Source organism: Cavia porcellus, unplaced genomic scaffold (genome assembly GCF_034190915.1).
Source record: "Cavia porcellus strain 051 isolate PalLab524CR breed Dunkin Hartley unplaced genomic scaffold, mCavPor4.1 scaffold_9, whole genome shotgun sequence".
Lineage (NCBI taxonomy): Eukaryota > Metazoa > Chordata > Mammalia > Rodentia > Caviidae > Cavia > Cavia porcellus.
Genome location: NW_026947492.1, coordinates 48,189,916 through 48,210,737, shown reverse-complemented (window position 1 = coordinate 48,210,737; position 20,822 = coordinate 48,189,916). Strand labels below are relative to the sequence as shown.

General features: G+C 36.8%; 1 protein-coding gene across 10 annotated transcripts in view; it reads right to left on the bottom strand.

Annotated features, from left to right (window-relative positions):
* Picalm (phosphatidylinositol binding clathrin assembly protein) overlaps nt 1–20,173 on the bottom strand; it is a 96,439-nt gene extending 76,266 nt beyond the window's left edge. For 4 of the 10 annotated variants that reach the window (XM_063256300.1, XM_005003170.4, XM_005003172.4 and 1 more), the window contains exon 1: nt 19,687–20,169. In XM_063256300.1, coding sequence (XP_063112370.1) covers nt 19,687–19,816 — 130 coding nt within the window. In that variant the 5' untranslated portion in view covers nt 19,817–20,169. Of the gene's footprint in view, nt 1–19,686 lie in introns of all 10 variants that reach the window. The other 6 variants (XM_005003174.4, XM_013151163.3, XM_005003169.4 and 3 more) reach the window with 4 other exon arrangements.
* Nucleotides 20,174–20,822: the final 649 nt, after the last annotated feature.

Sequence of the window (20,822 nt, the reverse complement as noted above, 5' to 3'; positions counted from 1 at the left end):
ATGCATAATACAGAATACATAACAATTCAAAAAAAAGCAAACTAAATGAAGGAAATTTAACAACGTTTATGTGATTCTAAGAAATAAAAAGGGGATAAAATAAGATTTGAAGCAACAAATCATAACTCCATTAACCAAATACTTTAAAGATGATGTTACCATGGTTAAGCACATGGTGATAGATTAATGGTGTTTCTTGAAACACTTCTACTGACTCCCCACCATGATCAACAGCCAACTAACCACTGCAGATCAGAGTCTGTGGCAATTAAAAGGACCAATACTACCACCCTTTTTCAGTTTATTAATTCATAATCCTGGTATGAATAATCTGCACTGATCAAGTGAACCCATTAAAGACCAAGATCATATTCAAATATTTTCAATATAAAGACTAACAGTAGCCAGGAACAATCTTACATTTAAAAACAAAATAAGCTTTCAACATTTAAAAATGAAACAACAAAAAGCTGCTGACTAAATAGTTTACTAGACTGATACATTAAGGTCGTTATCTTTACCAAAGAATAATTATAGTTTATGTTCAGGACTAGGTAGTATATAATGGGTGAGCAACACCACAATGAATAAAACACTCCCTATTCTCAAGATAAATATATACATTGGCTGCTACAACAGTAAAAGAGGGAGAAAAAAAAAAAAGGAAAACTACTCCTGCAAAATGGTGAAGAAATATGATTACAAGTGCTAACCAAGGCTTGTGAGGAATGATCCATTTGTCCAAAAAAAGAGTGAGGGAGCCCGGTGTGGTGGCACATGCCAGTAATCCCAGCACTCGCACTAGGGAGGCTGAGGCAAGAGGTTTGCCAAATTAAAGAGTTGAAGACCAGCCTGGTTTACATGGTGAGTTCAAGGTCAGCTTCAACTGCACAGTGTGACCCTGCCTCAAAAAATAAATAAATAAATAAATAAAAAAGAAAGAAAGAAAGAAAGAAAGAAAGAAAAAGGGAAAGGGTCCTGTCCAAATAAGAGCATCCAACCCAGTATATGTGAATAAAAAGAAACCTTGTACAAGGTGAATATCTTTTAGTCAATCTGTATGATTACAGGGAAAGATTTTTAAAACTGAACTTGTAAGACATGGTTGAAAAGATTTAAGGAAATGTTTTATCGTGAAGTATTTTCTTATTTTATATTCTATTCAGATATTTTTGATAAAGGTACAACAAGGCATGGCAGCACACATCTATAACCCAAGTACTACTCTGGAGGCTGAGGCAAGAAGATTGAAGCAAATCGGAGGCCCATAATTATTAAGTTCAAAAGTAGTTTGAACTACATAGCAAGAGCCTATCTCAAAAATAATGGTTGAAGAAAATTCACATTTTATTGGCCTAAAAAATTACATAAAACAATGCCATCTTTCCCTGCTAATGGCAGTGATGTGCAACTTCAAACTGTTTTTTAAACAATGATTATATGCTGTTAGGTGGAACAGAACACTGATGGAGAATGAAGCAAAAGCTCATAGAGAAATTTTCCCTGATCTTAGTTTAAAAGTCAAGAAGAGCTAAAAGAGAACACATATAACATCCACAGAGTAGCAGAGGAAGGAGGCAATTTAGAAAATAAACGATTTAAGTGAGTGCTAGATTTTCCTAAGGACACATGGAGCTAGGGCCGGCACCTTGTATCTAGTATATGGCTTACTCTTCTTGAAGCATATTAACAGTTTATTGAAGAACTATAGGAGTTTGCCACTTCCAAATGTAATCATATACATTAATAGAAATTGTATTTTGTAAAGAAAGGCTTTCTTCTAACTATATCTTGTTCTCTAAAAAGTTTTCTGTATGCTAACAAATTCTTCTGGACTCGCTGTCTTGAAGTCAAGGTTCTTCATTGGCATGTAAATGTTCCATGTATTAAAAAAAAAAAGATAAATTAGGTTTGGGAATGTAGCTCAGTGTAAAGAGCAAATACATAATAAGGTACAAGGTCCTAGGCCCTCAGGTCAACCCCAGCAACAAAAATAAAATAAATGTAAATGTAGTCTCTATTTTCTTTTTTACTAGTTGTGTCTAGATTTTAAGAACAGTATCTATAATTTACAGCTAATACAACTGTCTACTCAATACGCTTTTGTAAGTAGTATTGTGTTAATGTATGTCCACTGCACAAGATAGAACAAGTCTTTCAATTTTACCTATGCTCAATGTGTATGTTATGTCCTAACTGATTTTATCTGATTGTGTAACATTGAAAAGTTTCCTTAAGCTTTTATAAAACCTTCAGATCATTAGGTATATTTGATTTCTCTTTTGAAGACCTTTTTTCACAATTCTTACAATTCAAAAACATTGCAATGTTTCAAATCTTAGCAACTGCCTCTATGTATTTAGTTTACAACAAGTTAATATAAAAAAAGCTTGAAGCAGCAAAATCTCATTCTCAGCTTCAAAATCAGCAGAACTCCTTGCCTTTCCTATTTTCACACTGGCAGCAGAAGAAAAGAAAGATACTGGACAGTGTAATTTTGAAAAATCAGATCTAACTGACTGGCTTTAACTATGGCCCAACTTACAGCAGCTACCAGGCAATAAATTACAGGGAAGGCTCTATGATTAAAATTCACACTAGCGCCCAATCTGGCCTCAGACAATAGGTCTAAGTATACTCATTATACTCAAAGTGTTACCACAGTCTTAAGAACTAGACCTGTTTGTTCCCCAAACACAATTCCAGCCTTCTTGCCCACTTGTTTATATCCTTTTTCCTCTAAGTGAAATGCCTCACTACTTAAAGTCCAGTTTTCCCTCTGTTCTCTTTCCAGTGTCTCTAGCCTCTGATTTTTAAGGTCATTTGATCTATATTTATCTCACATATCCTGGTAATACAGTTATCTATGTATGTCATTTTCCCTACTAGACTGAAAGTATAATAAGCAATTTCACTTTTAGATTTTCTAAAAATCTCAATATAGGAGTTTGAATATACAGTATATATTTAGTATGTAATTGGGAGTGTATATATTAATTTTACCGGACTATCAAGTCTTGTATAGTAGAAATCCAACCTTAAGGCATCATTTACAGACAAATAGGTAGATGGTTAAATCACATAAATCAGCAAAAACAAAATTTGTAGTCAATTTACTTTATCAAGCTTTTTTTATTCATACTGAACATCACTGAATGGTGACTTCACTGTGTTCATTCATAAATGTGGAACTCAAAGAAAGTGTAATTCCAGACAAGCCCACTACAAAATCAACACTTGATTTTATTTAAACCCAAAGCATTCAGCACAGTAATATTCAAAGGTTCAATTTCACATGTCAAAGCACACATAGACTCCTGAACACCTAATAAGATCCTGTGTTCTTTCCTTTCTATTCCTCTCAACACTATCACAAACTACCTGAGAAAATATCTCCATAGGTTCATGGCCCAGATATAAAAAGCAAGGAAAGCACCTAATAAGGGAGAAAATGATGGACTCTAAAACAAAGATTTAGGGGAAGAGCTAAAGACACCAAAGAGGTAACTAGTGCCCTAACAAGACCTTTTTGCGCTCCTTAGCTATTCAGCCCATCTTCTTTATGCCCATTAGCAGTCAGCATCCGTAACAGAACTATTTCACATTTTATCCAACTATATAAAGCTCTTTCTTGTCTCCACATTATTGTATATGTTAACTAGAAAGAAATCCCTCTATCCATCTGCAAATCACTATCTGTATAGTCAGCTTTCCTGTCACTGAGACACAGTATCAGAAATCCACAAGTTAAAGGAGGAAAGGTTTTATTTAGCACAGTTTGAGAGAATTCAGTCTGTAGTAAGCCAGCACCAAAGTAGGAACATCATAGTGGAAGTGTGTGGTACAACAAAACTGTGTACTTCATGGTGGTAGCCACGAAACAGAGCATGCCATAGTACACAAGAACATGCTTCCATGACCCATCCAAATATACCCAACAGCCTTATTAATCTGCTAGGCATTTCTTAATCCAATGAAGCTGACATGTAAGGATTAATGGTCCATCACACTATCCACCCTTAAAATTTCTATCACCTCCTATGAAGAGTTTACTTACTTCCTTCAAAGATAATTACCTCTATACTTCATATAAAAGTATTATACATTATTTTATGTATACTTCAATTATTTGGGTATGTATGTTGCAATTATTATTTTATACTCATGCTCCTTTTAAGGTAGAGGTCAAGAATCATCTTCATATTGTTTGTTTGTTCTTTTTACCCTTATCACTTTCCCTTAGCACCTCACTACTGCTTCTGACTAAGATTTAGATAGGTCTTGCTCAGTATTAAGCAGAATTCATTTTCACAACTCCTGGTGTATACTTTTACTCATATATAAAGCAAAAAAAATTTTTTTGAGTTTCCTATAAAATTTAACGAAAATATCATGGGGAAAAAATTCTTATTTTTCTACCTCAGGCAACCTTCAAGAAAAACAAAGTCACAAAATGATGAACTCAGTCTTAATAGGGTTAAGAATCGCAAGGAGACAAAAAGGAAAAAAGTGTAACTAACATAGGTAGGGAGAACACTTCCTATCACTCAATATTGCTTATTAAAGGCATACGTTTCATTTGTTACTATTTTTATTTGCAATGTTTTCCCAGTATTCTTTGAAACACACAAACATTTAGCAATCAAGGCCTAATAACATACTGCTATAATATGTGAATACTGTAGATAATAAAATGTAAAGCCAAGAACTGTTTGGAATTCATTTTTAATAATCACATATTACCAAATTAATGATGATGGAATAAAATCCCAAGATTTGACATTAAATTATGTTTGAAATCAAACACACCAACAATAGGTGGCTTTAGACTAAATATTTTAAGATGTCAAACTGCCCTAACAACTACCTAAATCTGTCTCCCAACTTTCATCATTATATACATTTTCAATCAATATAGAATAAAAATTTACTTGATCATGAAAAGTTTAAACAAGTCACTATCATAGCACTATTTATTACTCCTATAGCAATCTTGATCTTATTTTATGTGAAAAAAAATCCTAAAGCACGGTTTGATTATACAGAGAAACTGCCCCCTGAAAAATACATGTCTTTGACTCATTCAAATCATTCAATTTGATACTTTATTGTAATATTTATATGCTATAGTTAGCCTAAAAAAGAAGACACATGTAAGCCCTCTATATAAACTACAATCCTAGGTGCTAGGAAAAATTCCAATAGATGAAAAGTATCAATATGAAGGACAAAACAATGTGAAACATACACTAACTCTTCTATGTGGACAAACACTGCTTATTGATACTTTGCAACTATGTGTTATCTTTATACATTTAAAAGACTACATACATTGAGAGCCTTAAAAAGGGATAATGGGCTGGGTTAAGTGGTTGATCCAGTTGAGAAAACTTCTAAATAATTCTACTTGGCCTTTAATAAACTATACCTAACACTGAAGATGACTATCAGAAAAATTTTTTTTCTTCCTCCACAACTATTTCCATGATTACCAGAGAGCTAATAAAGTTGGACTTTGTGTCTACTTCGAAAAAAGGAAGACGTACTTAAATACCCTTAGCTTCCCTTAAATAAGTTAACTTTCTGCTATGGCCTGAACATCCCTTCCGAAACTCATACAGATACACAACTGACATTATGACTGTCTTAAGAGAGAGGTCCTTAAGAAGTGATTACGCTATAAGGACTCCACCCTCATGAAAAGATTAATACCATTATGGGAGCCACCTAATTAAAAAAGTAAGTGCTCATCGCTCTTGGTGTTTCACCATTTGTGTTCAGCACGTTGATAATGAACTTTGCATCCTCCAGAACTGTAAATTAGTTTATGAATTTACTCAGGTTATAGTATCCTGTAAAAGCAACAGAATGGTGACTATATCACCTCTTCACATTAAAGATATAAATGAAAACTTACTAAGAAAAACTGATCAACCCTAAATGTAACAGCTAAAACCATATAACTCTTAGGAGACAGATATAAATCTACTTTCAATGTAAGTATAAATATGCTTTTGTTATCAAAAGTAAAAACAAGTAAAAAGAAACAAAATGGGCCTAATCAAAATTAAAAACTTTTATGTATCAAAGGATACTATCAAGAAAGTACAAAACCGACTTCCGGGAGAACATGGCAGACAAATAACAGCAGCCACGGAGGCTCTCTGAGATTACCAGCTTACAATCCAGGAGTGGTGCCATGTGAGGAGTCCTAAGTGAGGGGAGATGTACCCTGCCGACCCAGGAACAAACTAAGCTGAGAGAAACCAACTGGAAATACAATCCTGATGCTATAACACAAACAGATAAAATCTCAGTACGGAAGCTGGATCCCGCACCATTGGAAGCCGCGTTTTGAATTTCCTGCTTCCACTGCTGAGTCCCAATCGGCACGGCAGGGAGAGAGACGCGCGAAAGCTCTGAGGCGAACTGAACCGCATTGAGACCGGGACTGGCAGGGAGCCCTGCATCGACCTGCGGTGAGTGAGAGAAATGGGGACCCTTTCATAGACTAGGAGGCTCCAACAGAGGACATTCTGGGAATGGACAGACTGGAGGGAACAGGACCCTGTAGTGACTTTAGTCACATATTCCCCTCTCAAGCAGGATTGGTGGGGAGCGCTTGGCCTGGTGACGCCACAGACTAAGATCCAGTAGGCTAGTCCAAATGAGGTCCCTGCGCCTGGCGGTGCACCCTGGCAGTGAAGCCTTCACTAGGTTGATCTGGAGGAACGGGCCCAGCAGAGGCTGCCCAGGTCTGTGTCTCCCTAGTACATTGCAGTGGGCGGGAACACCTACCGGCGGATTCAAACAAACTGTAACAGACAAAGAGAAAAAAAAAAAAAAAACTGGGCCTCCTACATATGCTTGTATGGAAGGAACAAAAAGTATGGGAAGAGGAAGCAACAAGAAAGGGTCCTCAGTCCCCAATCCTGAAAACACTGATCCAGGAAAGGTAAATGCAAAAGAGAATGAAGACAGAAAACATGCAATATCAGACACGGCACCAATAGACATAAAGCGGTATCTCCGAAGCCTCATAGACGAATTCAAAAATGAAGTATTTAATGAAATAAAGCAAGAAATAAGTAGAATAGTTAGAGAAATGCTAAGCACCACCCAAGAAAAAACAGATGGTGGAATGGAAGAACAGAAAAAAAGGGGAGAATTGTTTGATGGAGAAAATGAAGAAAATGTAGAATACATGAAGCAGGTTCAAAGAGATTACCAGAAAACTAAAAACTCTATTGAAAGCTGGCATAACAGCTTGAAAGAAACTAAGGACAGATTATCAGAACTGGAGGACAGATTTGTAAGGTGGGTGCATGAAATGAAAAACTTTTTAAAAATAACAAAGAAACAAACAGCAATAATACAAAGACTAAAAGATGATAAGAGGATCTATAACTTAAGAATTAAGAACATAAAAGAAGAAGTAGGGACACAAACAAATGAACTACAAAAGCTACTCACAGAAATAATCCAGGAGAATTTCCCTAATTTAGCAAAAAGTAAAGATACTCAGATATATGAGGCATACAGGACCCCAGCCACCTACAACCCAAACAGAGCTACACCCAGGCATATAATAATCAAAATTCCAGAAATCCAATATCAGAACAGAATATTAAAAGCCGTCAGAGACAAGAAACAGATCACTTACAAGGGAAGACCCATCAGAATTACAGCAGACTTCTTGGCACAAACCATCAAATCACGAAGAGCGTGGGGGGAAATAATTCAAGCTTTGAAAGATAACAACCTCCAGCCAAGATTGGTACGTCCTGCATAACTGTCCCTAGAAATTGATGGAAAAACAAGGTGCTTCCAGGATAAAGAGGAACTAGGGGAATTTGCAACCACCAATTGAACTCTACAGAGATTACTGCAGGATATTATAAAAATGAAAAATACCAAGATTCCAGAAACAGTGGCAGAGAGGCCACAATGAATGGAGCAGAAGTGAAATGAAGAGGACAAACTGACAACTCATGACAGAAAAAGAGCTCAACAGAAATGAGGCAGAGAAGGTTGAATGGTATGAACAGCCGTTTTGGAGAAAACAAGACATCATAATAGGTAGTGCTGATTTAATATCCTCTTGTTTTGAAGTCCCATCAAGCTTTTGTTCTTCTGTCTCCATCGGTTTTAACCTGTTGTATCTTATTGGATTTTATTATGTGTGATAATATAAACAAAACTTTTATAGACAAGATTATACAGAAACCATTGTTCATTTTCTGTTAGTTGATTCTAAATACCCTGTAATATTGTCATTCTCTTGAATGGTTTTACATTGTCTTGATATGTTTGATGCTACAGTATATGAAGTTATACCCTAAGATTTTAAGGGAAGAGACACTATGGTAACTACTTTTATGTCGAGATTATCTTGTGGTCAAACACTATTTTGCTTAAATGGCTATGTCTTGACCTGTGCTGTTTTGTTGTTATGCCCTCTTTTTTATCTCAATCTCCTTTTTATTATCTACTTTTTCATTTTTATCCCTTTAATTAAGGGAAAAATAAATAAAAAATAGCAGGATATACTATAGTAACCCACACTGATTTCCTATTAACTTGATTTGAAACCCTGTTTTGCTCTCACCATTTTGTTTTGACTGATTTTCCTCTATTCTGTTATGCTTGATAGTACCAAGTTCGAAAGTATAGGCAACAACTATGAAGCCAATAAGATTCATTATGACGCCCATTCTGGTTGACTATTATCTTCTTTTGAAGTCCCCTAATGCCTCCAATGTTTTGGTTTTATTGGTCTTGTTCTTTACTGTTTTGTTTTTACATTATGTATTATGTCTATCCTTTTGATTTAACTGACTCTGTCCTGTTATGTCACATTTGGTTTTACTTCAAAAAAAAAAAGTAATAATAACTGTGGGAATAATAAAACCCAAAATGTGTAATTGTCATTGTACAAAAGAAAGTGCTCTAAAGGATATAACTGCATAGATATTTAAGTGTATAAGATACATAACCACATTACTGAGTTTTGTTGGATCATTGAACAAAACTGTGCAGTCTCACTGCTTGAAAATCCCTTCTATATGCTTTAATTTTGTAACTTGAGCAACTATTTCTAAGATGACAATATGTAATTAACTAGTGATTTCCTACTGCTTATTTTTTTGAAATTCTGTATAACTTGTATGCTTTTTCTGTTTTTTTTTCTCCTTAAATAAAATTTAAAAAAAAAGAAAAAAAAAAGAAAGTACAAAACCACAGAATGGGAAAAAATCCAAACATACTAAAGAATCTAGTATTCAAAACACATAAAGTTTAGTACTTTTCTAGCATTCATAATATATTAAAAAATAAGTTAAGCATATGAACAGACATTTTTCTAAAGAAGCTATATAAATGTTCAATAAGAGGATAGATGTTGAACAAGAGCATAGATGTTTAATAAGAGCATCATTAATCTTTAGGGAAATGCAGTCAAAATCACATGAAATATTTTGCACCCACTCTGCTTATTTAAAAAGCAAACAAACAAAAAACCCTGAAAATAACAGGTGTTAGTAAAAATATAGAGAAACTGAAGCCTTCACACACTGCTGATGAGAATGATGCAGCTACTGTTCCTTGAAAAGTTAAATACAAGGCTGGCGGAGCAACACAGTAAGAGTACTTGCCTGCATGCATGAGGCCACGGGTTCCATCCTCACATATCAGCAACAACAACAAAAAGAAGTTAAACAGAACTACTATACGATGTAGCAACGTTACTTCTAGGTAAATACATAAAAGAATTGAATATATTCACAAACTTGTACATAAATATTCATAACACTATTATTATTTTTTTAAGAGCAGAATATACCTATTGAAAGAAAGCTATCTAGAAGACAGAAGGGTCCCCAAGTGGGTTACCCCACTATTATTCTTAATAGCCAAAGACAGGAAACAAGCCTAATGTCCACCAACTGGTGAATGTATAAATAAAATGTGATACATACATGCAAGAAAATACTATTCAACTATAAAAAGAAATGAAATATTATATGATACAAAGATGAACCTTGCAAATTTCATGTAAAGTAAAAAGCCAGACACAAAATACCATATATTATGTGATTCCATTTATATGAAATGTCCAAAATAGGAAAACCCATAGACAGAGATCAGTGGCTGTGGGGTAGAGAAAAGGAGGAAAGTGGTAATGATTGTTAACAATTTCTTTTTTAGAGGATAGAAAAATGTTCTACAAATAGGCAGTGGTGATGATTCCACACAGCACTATGAAAATATTACATATCACTGAACTATATTATGTCTCAAATTTGTAAAGAAAAAAATCATACACCACTCTATATATTAGCTTTAGTTAAATGCTAATATTTCAAATTATTCAATACAAAGCATAAAACAAATTTATGCAAACAACTGAAGTACATCAAAAGGGCTTGTCAATTCTCTCTAGGGTGAATACCACCACCTATTTTTTGTCTTTTTTTTTTTTTTTTTTTTTTTTTTTGTCTTTTTTCCAGTACCGGGGATCGAACTCACGACCGCCTACTTGCAAGGCAGGTGCTTATGCCACTGAGCTAAAACCCCAGCCCCTTACCACCTATTTTTGTATACACCCACATTAATATTTCTGCATATTACATGCATTTTGAATATGGTATATTTGTATTTTTAATTGCACACATACATTCCTTGTTCTTAGAGCTTATAGTCAGCAAACCTATAATCAGCAGAAGCATATAATAAAATATAACAACTCAGCACATACTGTGAAGTCACCTGCAGAGTGACTTCAATCTTTAGTAAGGCTGCCAGCTTACAAAGCATGCCTCACTTCCTTAACCACTCCTGAAAAAAGTGACCCTTGAATAAAACTTGGGACCCTAGGAAGCTTTCCAGCAATATCATAATGCCATGAATACCTACCACATTCCTGAAATCATTACTAGAATTCCAAGTATTTAGAGAAAATTTTTGATAGCTCCCATCAGCCTCTGGTATCAACCAGTGGTCTAAATTTAGTGATCTAACCACCATTATTACTGCCATTTGTAAGTCTCATACTTCATTAAGACACTCTTCAACATAAGTCATATCTTTTCTTCACATTTTGACATGATCCACTGAGTGTACTTTTTCCTTCTTAATCCAAAAATGAACCTGTTACAACAGGTATGGTGGCGCATGACTATAATCTCAGCATTTAGGGAAGCTGAAGCAGGTGGATCACAAGTTCAAGCCCAGCCTGGGCTTTTAGGAATTCCATGAGTGTGAAGGCCTAAATCTAACCTGCCACCATAATTACATAAGGAATTTCTCACAAGAGGCCAGGGTGAATGGTACCTCCTCCTTGGGGTGGTACACGGAAGCAGCTCTGATGAACATTTCACATCTATCTCTAGTGCCCTGCTTACTTCTTAAAATTACATTTCTACTTTTAAAAACATGCCCTCAAAAATGTTTTAATAGTGTTCAAATTGAGCAGCCATAACCAAAACTTTTGATCTAACAGTATCTTAGAAAATACTTCCTATTACTAAATCTCTGAAAACCTCAAGAATTCTATGAAACCCAGCACTTTGTTATAGTTTTACCAGTGTCACTGATTCACTGTATATACAAAGTTGCAACCAGATAATGATTCATAACTACTAAAATAATTCCTATAAAAAATATTCTTTTTTTTTGGTGCCGAGAATCGAACTTACCACCTCATGCTTGCCAGGCAGGCGCCTATGCCGCTGAGCTAAATCCCTACCTTATAAAAGATATTCTTAAGTATCTGCTGGAATAGATTTTTATGCTATTCCCATAAATTGTCCATGGAATAGTCTGAGCTATAAAGGCAGATTACGTATAATCATTCAATATTTACTGAGCACGCAAAGTTGTTACCAAATAAGTGCTTTTGGGAGATATGCAAGAGAATAGGAAAAACATAATTTCTACTATACAAACAAAACACACATAAATCATGAGTATGATATTAACTATAGGTAAACTATAAGTGGTGCGAGTACTGAACTGACAGAACCAGTGATATTTTTCTCCAAAAGGTTATTTTAAATGTGACTGTTAATGCTAGCACAGTTAAAGGCGGCTTAAAAGGGAAGATGACTGTGAGTATAAAAGTGGTAGAATGTTTGCTTCACATGTGTAAAGCCCTGGGTTTGAACTCTCAACACTGAGAAAAAAAGGAAAGGTGGAATCTGTTTTGACAAACAGACGAAGACATTTTATATCCTATGAATGGTGTGTGCCAAAATTAATAGTTATTTGTTAAAAACTTATTTTGGCACTATTGGTAATCTGCTTGGTTTTCATTAAAAAGGGACAGCTTTGGAAAGGAGAGAAAAAGGACAAACAGATCAAGAGTTACAACTTAATAATGAATTTTATTAAGATCTTTGGAGGGAAATTTGTGACATCATTGTTAGATTCTGTTTACCCCTTAGCAGTCACTTTTCTAAGTTAGCACTGCAAAATTCTCCAATCTCCTTATCATTTGACCAAGTAAAAAGATTATACCACCACTCTTGCTCAGGGTCTTCAAAGGATTGGTCACTATTAGCCACCAACACAATCCAAAATTACTGTACTGTGTAGAGTTCAAAAGATCCTTTAATTCAAGTTCTTCAGAATACCTTTCTTTTCTCTTTTCTAGAGGTGTACTTTTCAATCTCAGAGTTTTACATTCTTAAAAACTGAAGAGGCCAAAGAGCTTTTATGGGAAATTTTTCTCATCAATATTTACTATTAGAAACTTCAAATTAACTGAAATTTAAAATTCGTTTTTAAAAAATTCATCTTATACCAGGCTGGGTGGCACACACCTATAATTTCAGCGCCTGGGAGGTTGAGGTAAGATGATCACTGAGAGTTTAAAGTCAGCCTGTGCTCCATAGTGCCTTTCAGATCAGGATCAATTACACTGTGAGACCGACTCAAAACAAACAAATGAAAAACTCATTTTAAAATAGTAAAACCCATTTTATATTAACATGTTACATGAAAAAGAATTGCATTTTCCAAAGCAGACTTTTAAAGGAGTGGCATTATTTTACGTTTTCACTAACAGTTGGCTTAACAGACAACAGCTCATTATTTACTAGTTGTCAATCTACTGCAGTATCACAAATCATACAGCCTCTGGAAAACTCCACTGTACACTGGCGCAAGAATATAAAAATGGGAAAAGCAAATAAAATATAGTTTTGACCTCACAAACTTGTTAAAGGGTCTTGGAGACTCCGTGGAGTTCTTGGACCACATTTTAAAAACCACTATCTCAAATACTACGTGTTTACTCTGATGTGTGGAACCTTTAAAAAAAGAAAAAAAAAGATGATAATAAAGTAGAAGACAGTTTTACAGGAAATAAAGGGGGTCAGGGAAAGGAAGGAAGAAGGTACAAGGGAATAATGTGGAGGAATAAAAATAAACTATGTTACATACATGTACATGTAGAAAATATTTTTCTTTATGCACTTAAAAAAAAGTACCATTGCTGACAGGCATGATGGTAAAAACCTGTACTCTCTGCTTCTCAAAAAGTTGATTCCACAAGTTAAATCAACCAGGTGAACACACCCTGCCCCCCCAAAAAACAACTGCTATAAAGGCAACAGGATGGAGCAAAGCTAGTCTATTTTTATTACAGGAACAATTGGACATTCACATATTTTTAAAAAGTGGGGGAGGGGAATCCAGACATGTATCTCTCATAAAAATTAATTAAAAATGAATCACAGAACTTAATGTAATACAAAATAATACTATTCCTAGAAGGTAATATAGGAGAAACTCTAGATGCTCTTTACACTGACTTTTAAATACAATATTGAAAGAATCGCTTATGAACAATAGAATTGAGCAGCTAAACAATAGAATTGATCAGCTTAACATTAGTAAATTAAAAAATTCTGCTCTTTAAAAGAAATTATAAAAAAATAAAAAGACAAATCATAGACTGAGACAAAATAATTGCAAAAGATACTATCTGTTAAGTGATTGTTATCCAAAATATACAAAGAACCCTTAAAACTCCACAAGAAAACCACTTCAATATTAAAAAGGGTCAAAGATCTTACCAGCAATTTCACCAAAAAATCCACAGAATGTAAAATGAGTTGAAGATCAAGATGGTCTAGATCAGTGAAAGCAAACCTTTTTAGAGCTCTCAACAATAACAGCCAGCTGCAGCGTGCATGCCACACATGCATTTGCTACCATAGCTTCACATGTGAAGAACAGAAAATCTCACTCGTTACTAGTGGAACTACAAAGCATTACAGCAACTTTGGAAGGCATTCTAACAGTTTATTTTAAAAAAAAAAGTATATTCTTTAACACGGAGACATTGACAGAGCTTAACTCCTAATTGCCAAAATTTGGGAGCAACAAACATGTTCTTTAATACGTGAATGGCCAACTATGATACATCCAGGCAATGGAATATTATTCAGTGCTAAAAAATAAATGAACTATTAGCTATAAAAAGACATAAAGACATCTCAAACACATACAGTACTACTAAGTAAAAGAAACCAGTCTGACAAGGCTACATCCTCTATGACCCCAACTATATATGGCATTTTGAAAAAGGAAAACTATGGCAATAGTAGACTCTGCAAGAGGAGAGATCAACAGGAAAAACAGCATCATTATATGAGTTTGCCATGCATTTGTTCAAATCTATAGAATGTACAAACACCAAGACTGAATCCTAACATAAACTATGGACTTAGAAATGGTAACATACTGATATAGGTTCATCAATTATAGCAAATGTACTACTTTAGTGAGGGAGTTACGGGAGCATATGAATGTGTGAGTATAGGATATACAGGAAATCACTATACCCCCTTAGAAGCTCAATTTTACTATGAATCTAAGGCTATCCTAAAAAACACATTTTCTCATTGGCATGATAGCATACACATGTAATCCCACACTCAGGAGGCTGAGGCAAGATGACTGCCTTGAGTTTGAGGCTGGCCTGGGCTACACAGTGAGTTGAAGATCGGTCTGGACTACGTAGTGAGACCTTGTCTCAAAAAATAAATACCATAAAATAAAGCTTCAAAATTATTCATTTTCTGGAATAGAAAGGTATTACGCAGAAAGACACACTGAGATGACAGCACATACTCTAATGCTAGACTACTTGGGGTCAAATTCCAGTTTACCTCTTTTCTGGCTGTGTGACCATGTTGGAATAAGCCTCCCAAATGGCGTTAAATGGAATAAACTAGTTAACAAATGTAACATGCTCCTTGTAAAGTATCCAGTACAGAATAAACATAAATATATATTTGTTTAAACTATAAGCTGGAGTTATAGATCAGTTTAAGGGCAGTTGTCAAGCAAGCCATCGACCCTAGATTCAGTTTCTTAGCACCAGAAAAAAAAAATCAGCTACTCAGAAGCATAAAGAAAATAAAGCCCCTTGCTAGCCACATACCAGTATAACTTGAGAAATCCTCAGTATTTTTGATAATTTGGCAAATCACCACTCTGAATACAATTTTCAAATCTATAAAGGTTTAACTTCACCAAGATTCTTAACAGATACGAAGATCAGAATTCCAAGTCCAGCCTGGGCAACTCACCATGGCACTGTCTCAGAAAAAACTTCTAGGGGAGGTCGATGCAAGATTGGAGGGTAGAGCAGAGGAGGTGGAGCAGCACACTGGGGATGTAGCTCAATGGTAGAGCCCTCTTGGGTCACACCCCAGTACTAGGGGCAGCACTACATTTGAAATGACTATCAATAGTCAAATCAAACTGCCCAAACAATTCTCCATGAAAAGAACAATATACACTATGAATATACAAAATTCCAAAAGGTCAAATCCAAAATTTTGATTCTCTAGAGAAATGTATAAAGCAGTTCAACAGGGAACATACTGAGACAGAACACAAAGTAACGGAAATGCCACTTTAGCCACCAAAAGAACAGGAAAAGCAAATACTAAGCTTTTACTTTAAAACTCTTAATGCTGCTACTTCTTAGTAGGGCTCTAACCTCTTGCCAAGAAGCTTTTAAATTTATTTTTCTTACTACTTTGATTTTGAGAATTGGTGAAATGTAGCTCTTTGAAACTAAAGCAAATAAACACAGGCAACTTTTTGTATACTGCATTACAGTGAACTTTCCTACTAAATATTCTAAATGATGATCAGATCAAAATAAATTTTACTGAAAGCAATTTTGATGATTAAAATAATTTTTAATTAGTGTAATTTTAATAAATCAAATGTTTCATACAAATTCTTCACAAATCAAATGACAGAAAGTGGCCAAATCACTGTGAAGTGTTTCTCATCTACATCAAATTCAAAGAAATATACCCAGAGAAATAAAACACATACTAAAATTAAAAAGCATACATACTACAACATTAAGCATTTAAGTGAGCCCACCAATGAAAAATTATAAAGATGTTTTATAATACATTAGCTATTTACAAATAAGATAACTACAAAAACAGATGAATGTCAATTCTCTTCAGGATTTCTCTTTTAAAATACACTAATTACAGTTGGCCCTGATTCCATGAGTTTCATATCTTTGAATTTAAACAAACTCAGATCAAAATATTTAGGGAAAAATAACTGGGTTTATAATGTACATGTATGAACTTTTTCTTGTCATTATTCCCTTAACAATTCAACTACTTAGCATTTACATTATATTAGGAATAAGTACTCTAGAGTTGATTTAAAATATATAGGAGCAAGTAAGTTACATTCAAATACTATGCTAAAGGGACTTGAGCATGCATAGATTTTGCTATTTCTAGGGAGGATACCATGCCTGAAAAATTGAAATCCTTCATATATAAATGTTATTTTTGAAACTTAACTATGAATGGACAGTAGAAGCCTGAAATTAAATGGAAACCACATTTATTTTTATACACTGTTTCAAGTTTAACAACTATTTTCCCAATAAGCATACTTGTTGATGCTTTAACCACTAATTCTAATAAGCAAACAAAAAAGACCTTTCTTCAACATATATGCATAAATTAAGCCATAATTTCATGGATTATAATAATCACTTCCTAATAGGGAAAGATCTTGGCAAGGAAGTGCACAGAAACTACCTCCACAGTCTAAGAGCTTATAGGAGAAAACAACAATTCTAAGAATGTTTTTGCTAAATGTACATTTTTAAATTGAAATTTTTTTATTTGGTTTAAGAAAACTAAGCTTTCACTGTTAAAATCAAAGATTAAAAAATTATCTGAAATGACATATTTCTGTATTAAATCTTACAGGTAAAGACGTCAACACCATGAATTGTCTGTGGAAGTCTTTTCCATTTTCTCAAAGCATGTTAAGGAGTGTGAGAAAAGGTGTTTAGTAAATCACTCATTAGTGAAACTTTAAATTTATTTCTTTAGTGAGAACTAGTTTCAAGGGCATTTTAAACAAAAGCAGCTGTATTTTAAAATATCACTGAAAAGGAATGGAAGCACCTTATTCATATAAGTTTTTTAAAAACCAAACATTACTAGCACATCCAAGCTCTAAAGTTATGAGTGCTTGTAGAATATACAGCAATGATAAAGAAAAAGACCTACAAATGTGACATTATCTTCAAAACTTAATTCCAGTTAGCATCTGCAGTAGCAGCTATTAAAAAGCCAGTAACATTTATAAAATTATCAAGCAAATACCACTCTTCTAACTTTAACCGAGCTATTCTCTACCCTTTGCAGGAATCTGTCAAAAGAATCACTGCTACATTTGACCATACAACCTTTATAAAAACTTCTAAAAGCTATATCAATTGTTAATTATTGTGTGAAATTATTGTGAGAAGAGAAAAATAGTTCACAAAGACACAAATAGTTTCTTCTTCCTCTTCTATCCCTCCCCCAAAAAAGACAGCACAGTGCCAGGGCAAACTAAGATTATTAGTAGGGCAAACAAAGTAGTCTTTTGAAGGGATGTCAACAGTTGAAATGTCTACTCTAAGTATTAGATAATTTAAAAATCACTTATGGCTTCACGATGCATTTTAAATAATTTTCTGCTTCTAAAAGTGTCACTATTTAAATATATTCACTGTACTCAAATTCTGTACTCTATAAACTGGCAAAGACTGATCATTTAAAAAAGCTTACTTGACTACCTCAAAGAACCAAACAGTAATGATTTTTATAAAACTATTCCTCAGCAAGAGAACAAATCACAGCGAATGATGGAGTGATCTGTAGCAACAATTTATTCCAACAGCCCTTCATGAGCAAAGTATCTTGCAAGAATTCATTTGTACATTGTTTTTAAGGGCAAACCTTACAGAGTCAAAGTCCAAGTTAGAAATGAAAACAGGACTCCTGACAGTGAATTCCCTTTCAGAACATGCTGGCTCTTGCTTTACCATAAAGCCAAGTAACTTTCTTGTATGATGAAAGTCAGTTGGGCTAATGCGTCCAGCAGTTAAAAGGGAACTTAAAACTGTGACTATTTCCCTACTTTTCCCTGAAAAGCTTCAGGTCAACCTCCTCTGACTCAAAGTTTGAGTGATCCACTGAGCTTTGTATCCTGAAGTAAAGGAGCTTAAAGAAAAAGAAGGTAGCTTCCAGGTTGGAAAAAAACTGGGTGGAGTCTTATTAATTGTATCTAAGTTAGCGAATGGAGTAATATTACGCCCTTTAAGAAAAGTTAGTTCCCCAAAAGAAAATCAGCAAAATTGAAACTGAAGCACCAACCATCTTTTTACTAACATTTTTAACAGATATTATTTATAGGCTAAGTTTATTAACCCATTTTGAATTCCAACAGTCCACGCTTCACACACAAGCTTCTAAGTTTGAACTGTCAAGGGTAATAATCTAGGAACTGGTACAGTACCAGTATCAGCGAAGTCTTTTTTTTTCCATCTCCGTACTTGAATTTTTAAAAAGGCTAGGGGTGCTGACATTCACAACTCACTCGTCAGAAGCACGGGCAGTACAACGACTGAATTTCACCAGAAGCAAACAAAAACATCAAACTTTCGGAAAGCTTGCCCTGCACCAACTTGAATCCTTTAACTTTTTTACTCCTCACGATGATAATACAGATACAGTCGGGTGGCTGGGTATGACACCGAAAATAAAATGAGTTGAAAGAACTGAAACTATAGAAGCAAACGAAGGTAACCCAAATGGAGGAGGAAAGATGGAAGAGAAAACAAGGATAGGTAGGGAGAAGTCTAGCAGAGCAAAGAAAGTGTGAACCACTTCAAAGGCTGCAGAGTAAGAAGGACCTGGGTCCATAGAATCCGGCGTCCACCAAAACCCGAAAGGGCTAATGGGGAAACAATGGGACGATGAGTCCGGGAGACGCTCAGGCTAGGGCAAGGAGGCAGCACGGAACGGGAAGGATGCAAGGAAGGTCAGAAGGCTGCAGCAGACAGGACAGAGGCAGGGGCTGAGGAACGAGGCGAGAGCAGGGTGGCCGGGTGTGATGGGCATGCGGCCGCGGAGGCGAGGGTCCCCTAGAGAGGAGTGGCTGGCTTGCCAGAGGTTTTTGGAAACGGAGGCCGTGAAGGCAGGTGTGATGGAAGCAAAAAGAACAGCCCGGCAAGCACAGGACTCGCCACGCCAGATCAAATGCAGGGAGAGAAGAGGCAGCTGAAAGAGATGGAGAGAAGGACGCGGGCTGGGCGGGCGACGAGGGGGCCGCATGGGCTTCACTCACAGTCCAGGTGCTTTTTCTTGGGGCCCATGATCTCGTGGGTCGTGGCCTTGCATACTGTCTTGGATACCGCGGAGCCGGTGACACTGTGCTGGGCGGCGGTGATTCGGTCCGTCAGGCTCTGGCCAGACATCGCTGCGGCTCCTCCGCCCCCCTCCCGCTCAGCAGCCGGCGGGGACCGGGACCCCCAAGCGCCGGAGGGTCCCCACCCCCCACCGCACCCCCTACCCCACGGCTCCCTGCCCGCCTGCCGGCCTGGGGCGGGGCTCAGGGCCGCGTGCTGCCACCCAGCCGGAGGAGAAGCCGCTCGTGTCCCCCCACGGGGTCTGACAAGATGTCGGGCACTCCCTTGCCCCCGCCTCAGCTCAGCCCACCCCTTCCTCGGTCAGCTGGAGCCGGGCAGGGCAAGAGGGACAGGGAGCTGCAGGAAAATGGCGGCGCCAGACTCCTCCTCGAGCTTTCCGGGCTGCCCCCGGGTCACGTGACGCGGGCGCCGTCCCTCCTCCCTTCTCCCACCCCTTTTCCCTTCCCTTTCCTCTCCGATGCCCGCCCTCCCTCGCTCAGCGAGGGAAGAGCGGGGCGGCGCCCGCGCGTTACGTGAAGGAACCCGCCCGGCGGGCGCAACAGGAGGCAGCCTGCCGTGAGCGAGCGGCCGGCCGCGTCACGTGACCTCAGCTGCCAACAGGTCGCCTACGGCGGGGTTCGGGGGTCACGGTGTGGGGGCGGGGCGATGAGCCGGACGCGCGCCTCGGGGGCGGGGAGGCTGCGCCCCATTTTCACCCCACCCTAAGGGAGTTCTCGTGTCTGTGGTCGAAATCCGCAGCTTGACAAAGAGGAGTTGCAGTCGCCGGCCGAGCGACTGAAGAAGGGGGCGTCAGGTCACCGGTTCCCCGGGCTTTGCTAGCAGTCAAGAATGTTTGGAGACGCCCCCAGACCTGTTCGCTGGGTTTAAGCCAAGGACTTCAGTCATCCGATTTTCTGAAGCTGCCAGGAGGCCTCACTCTACTGAAACTATTGAAAAGCTCTCAGTTTATTTACCCCAGAAAGGTTCTTCTCCCCTCTTTTCTTGGAGAAGCTTGGAATTGTCACCTTGTTTTGTTTATCTCCGAAACTGGACTTGTCCCTGACAGCCTAAATTT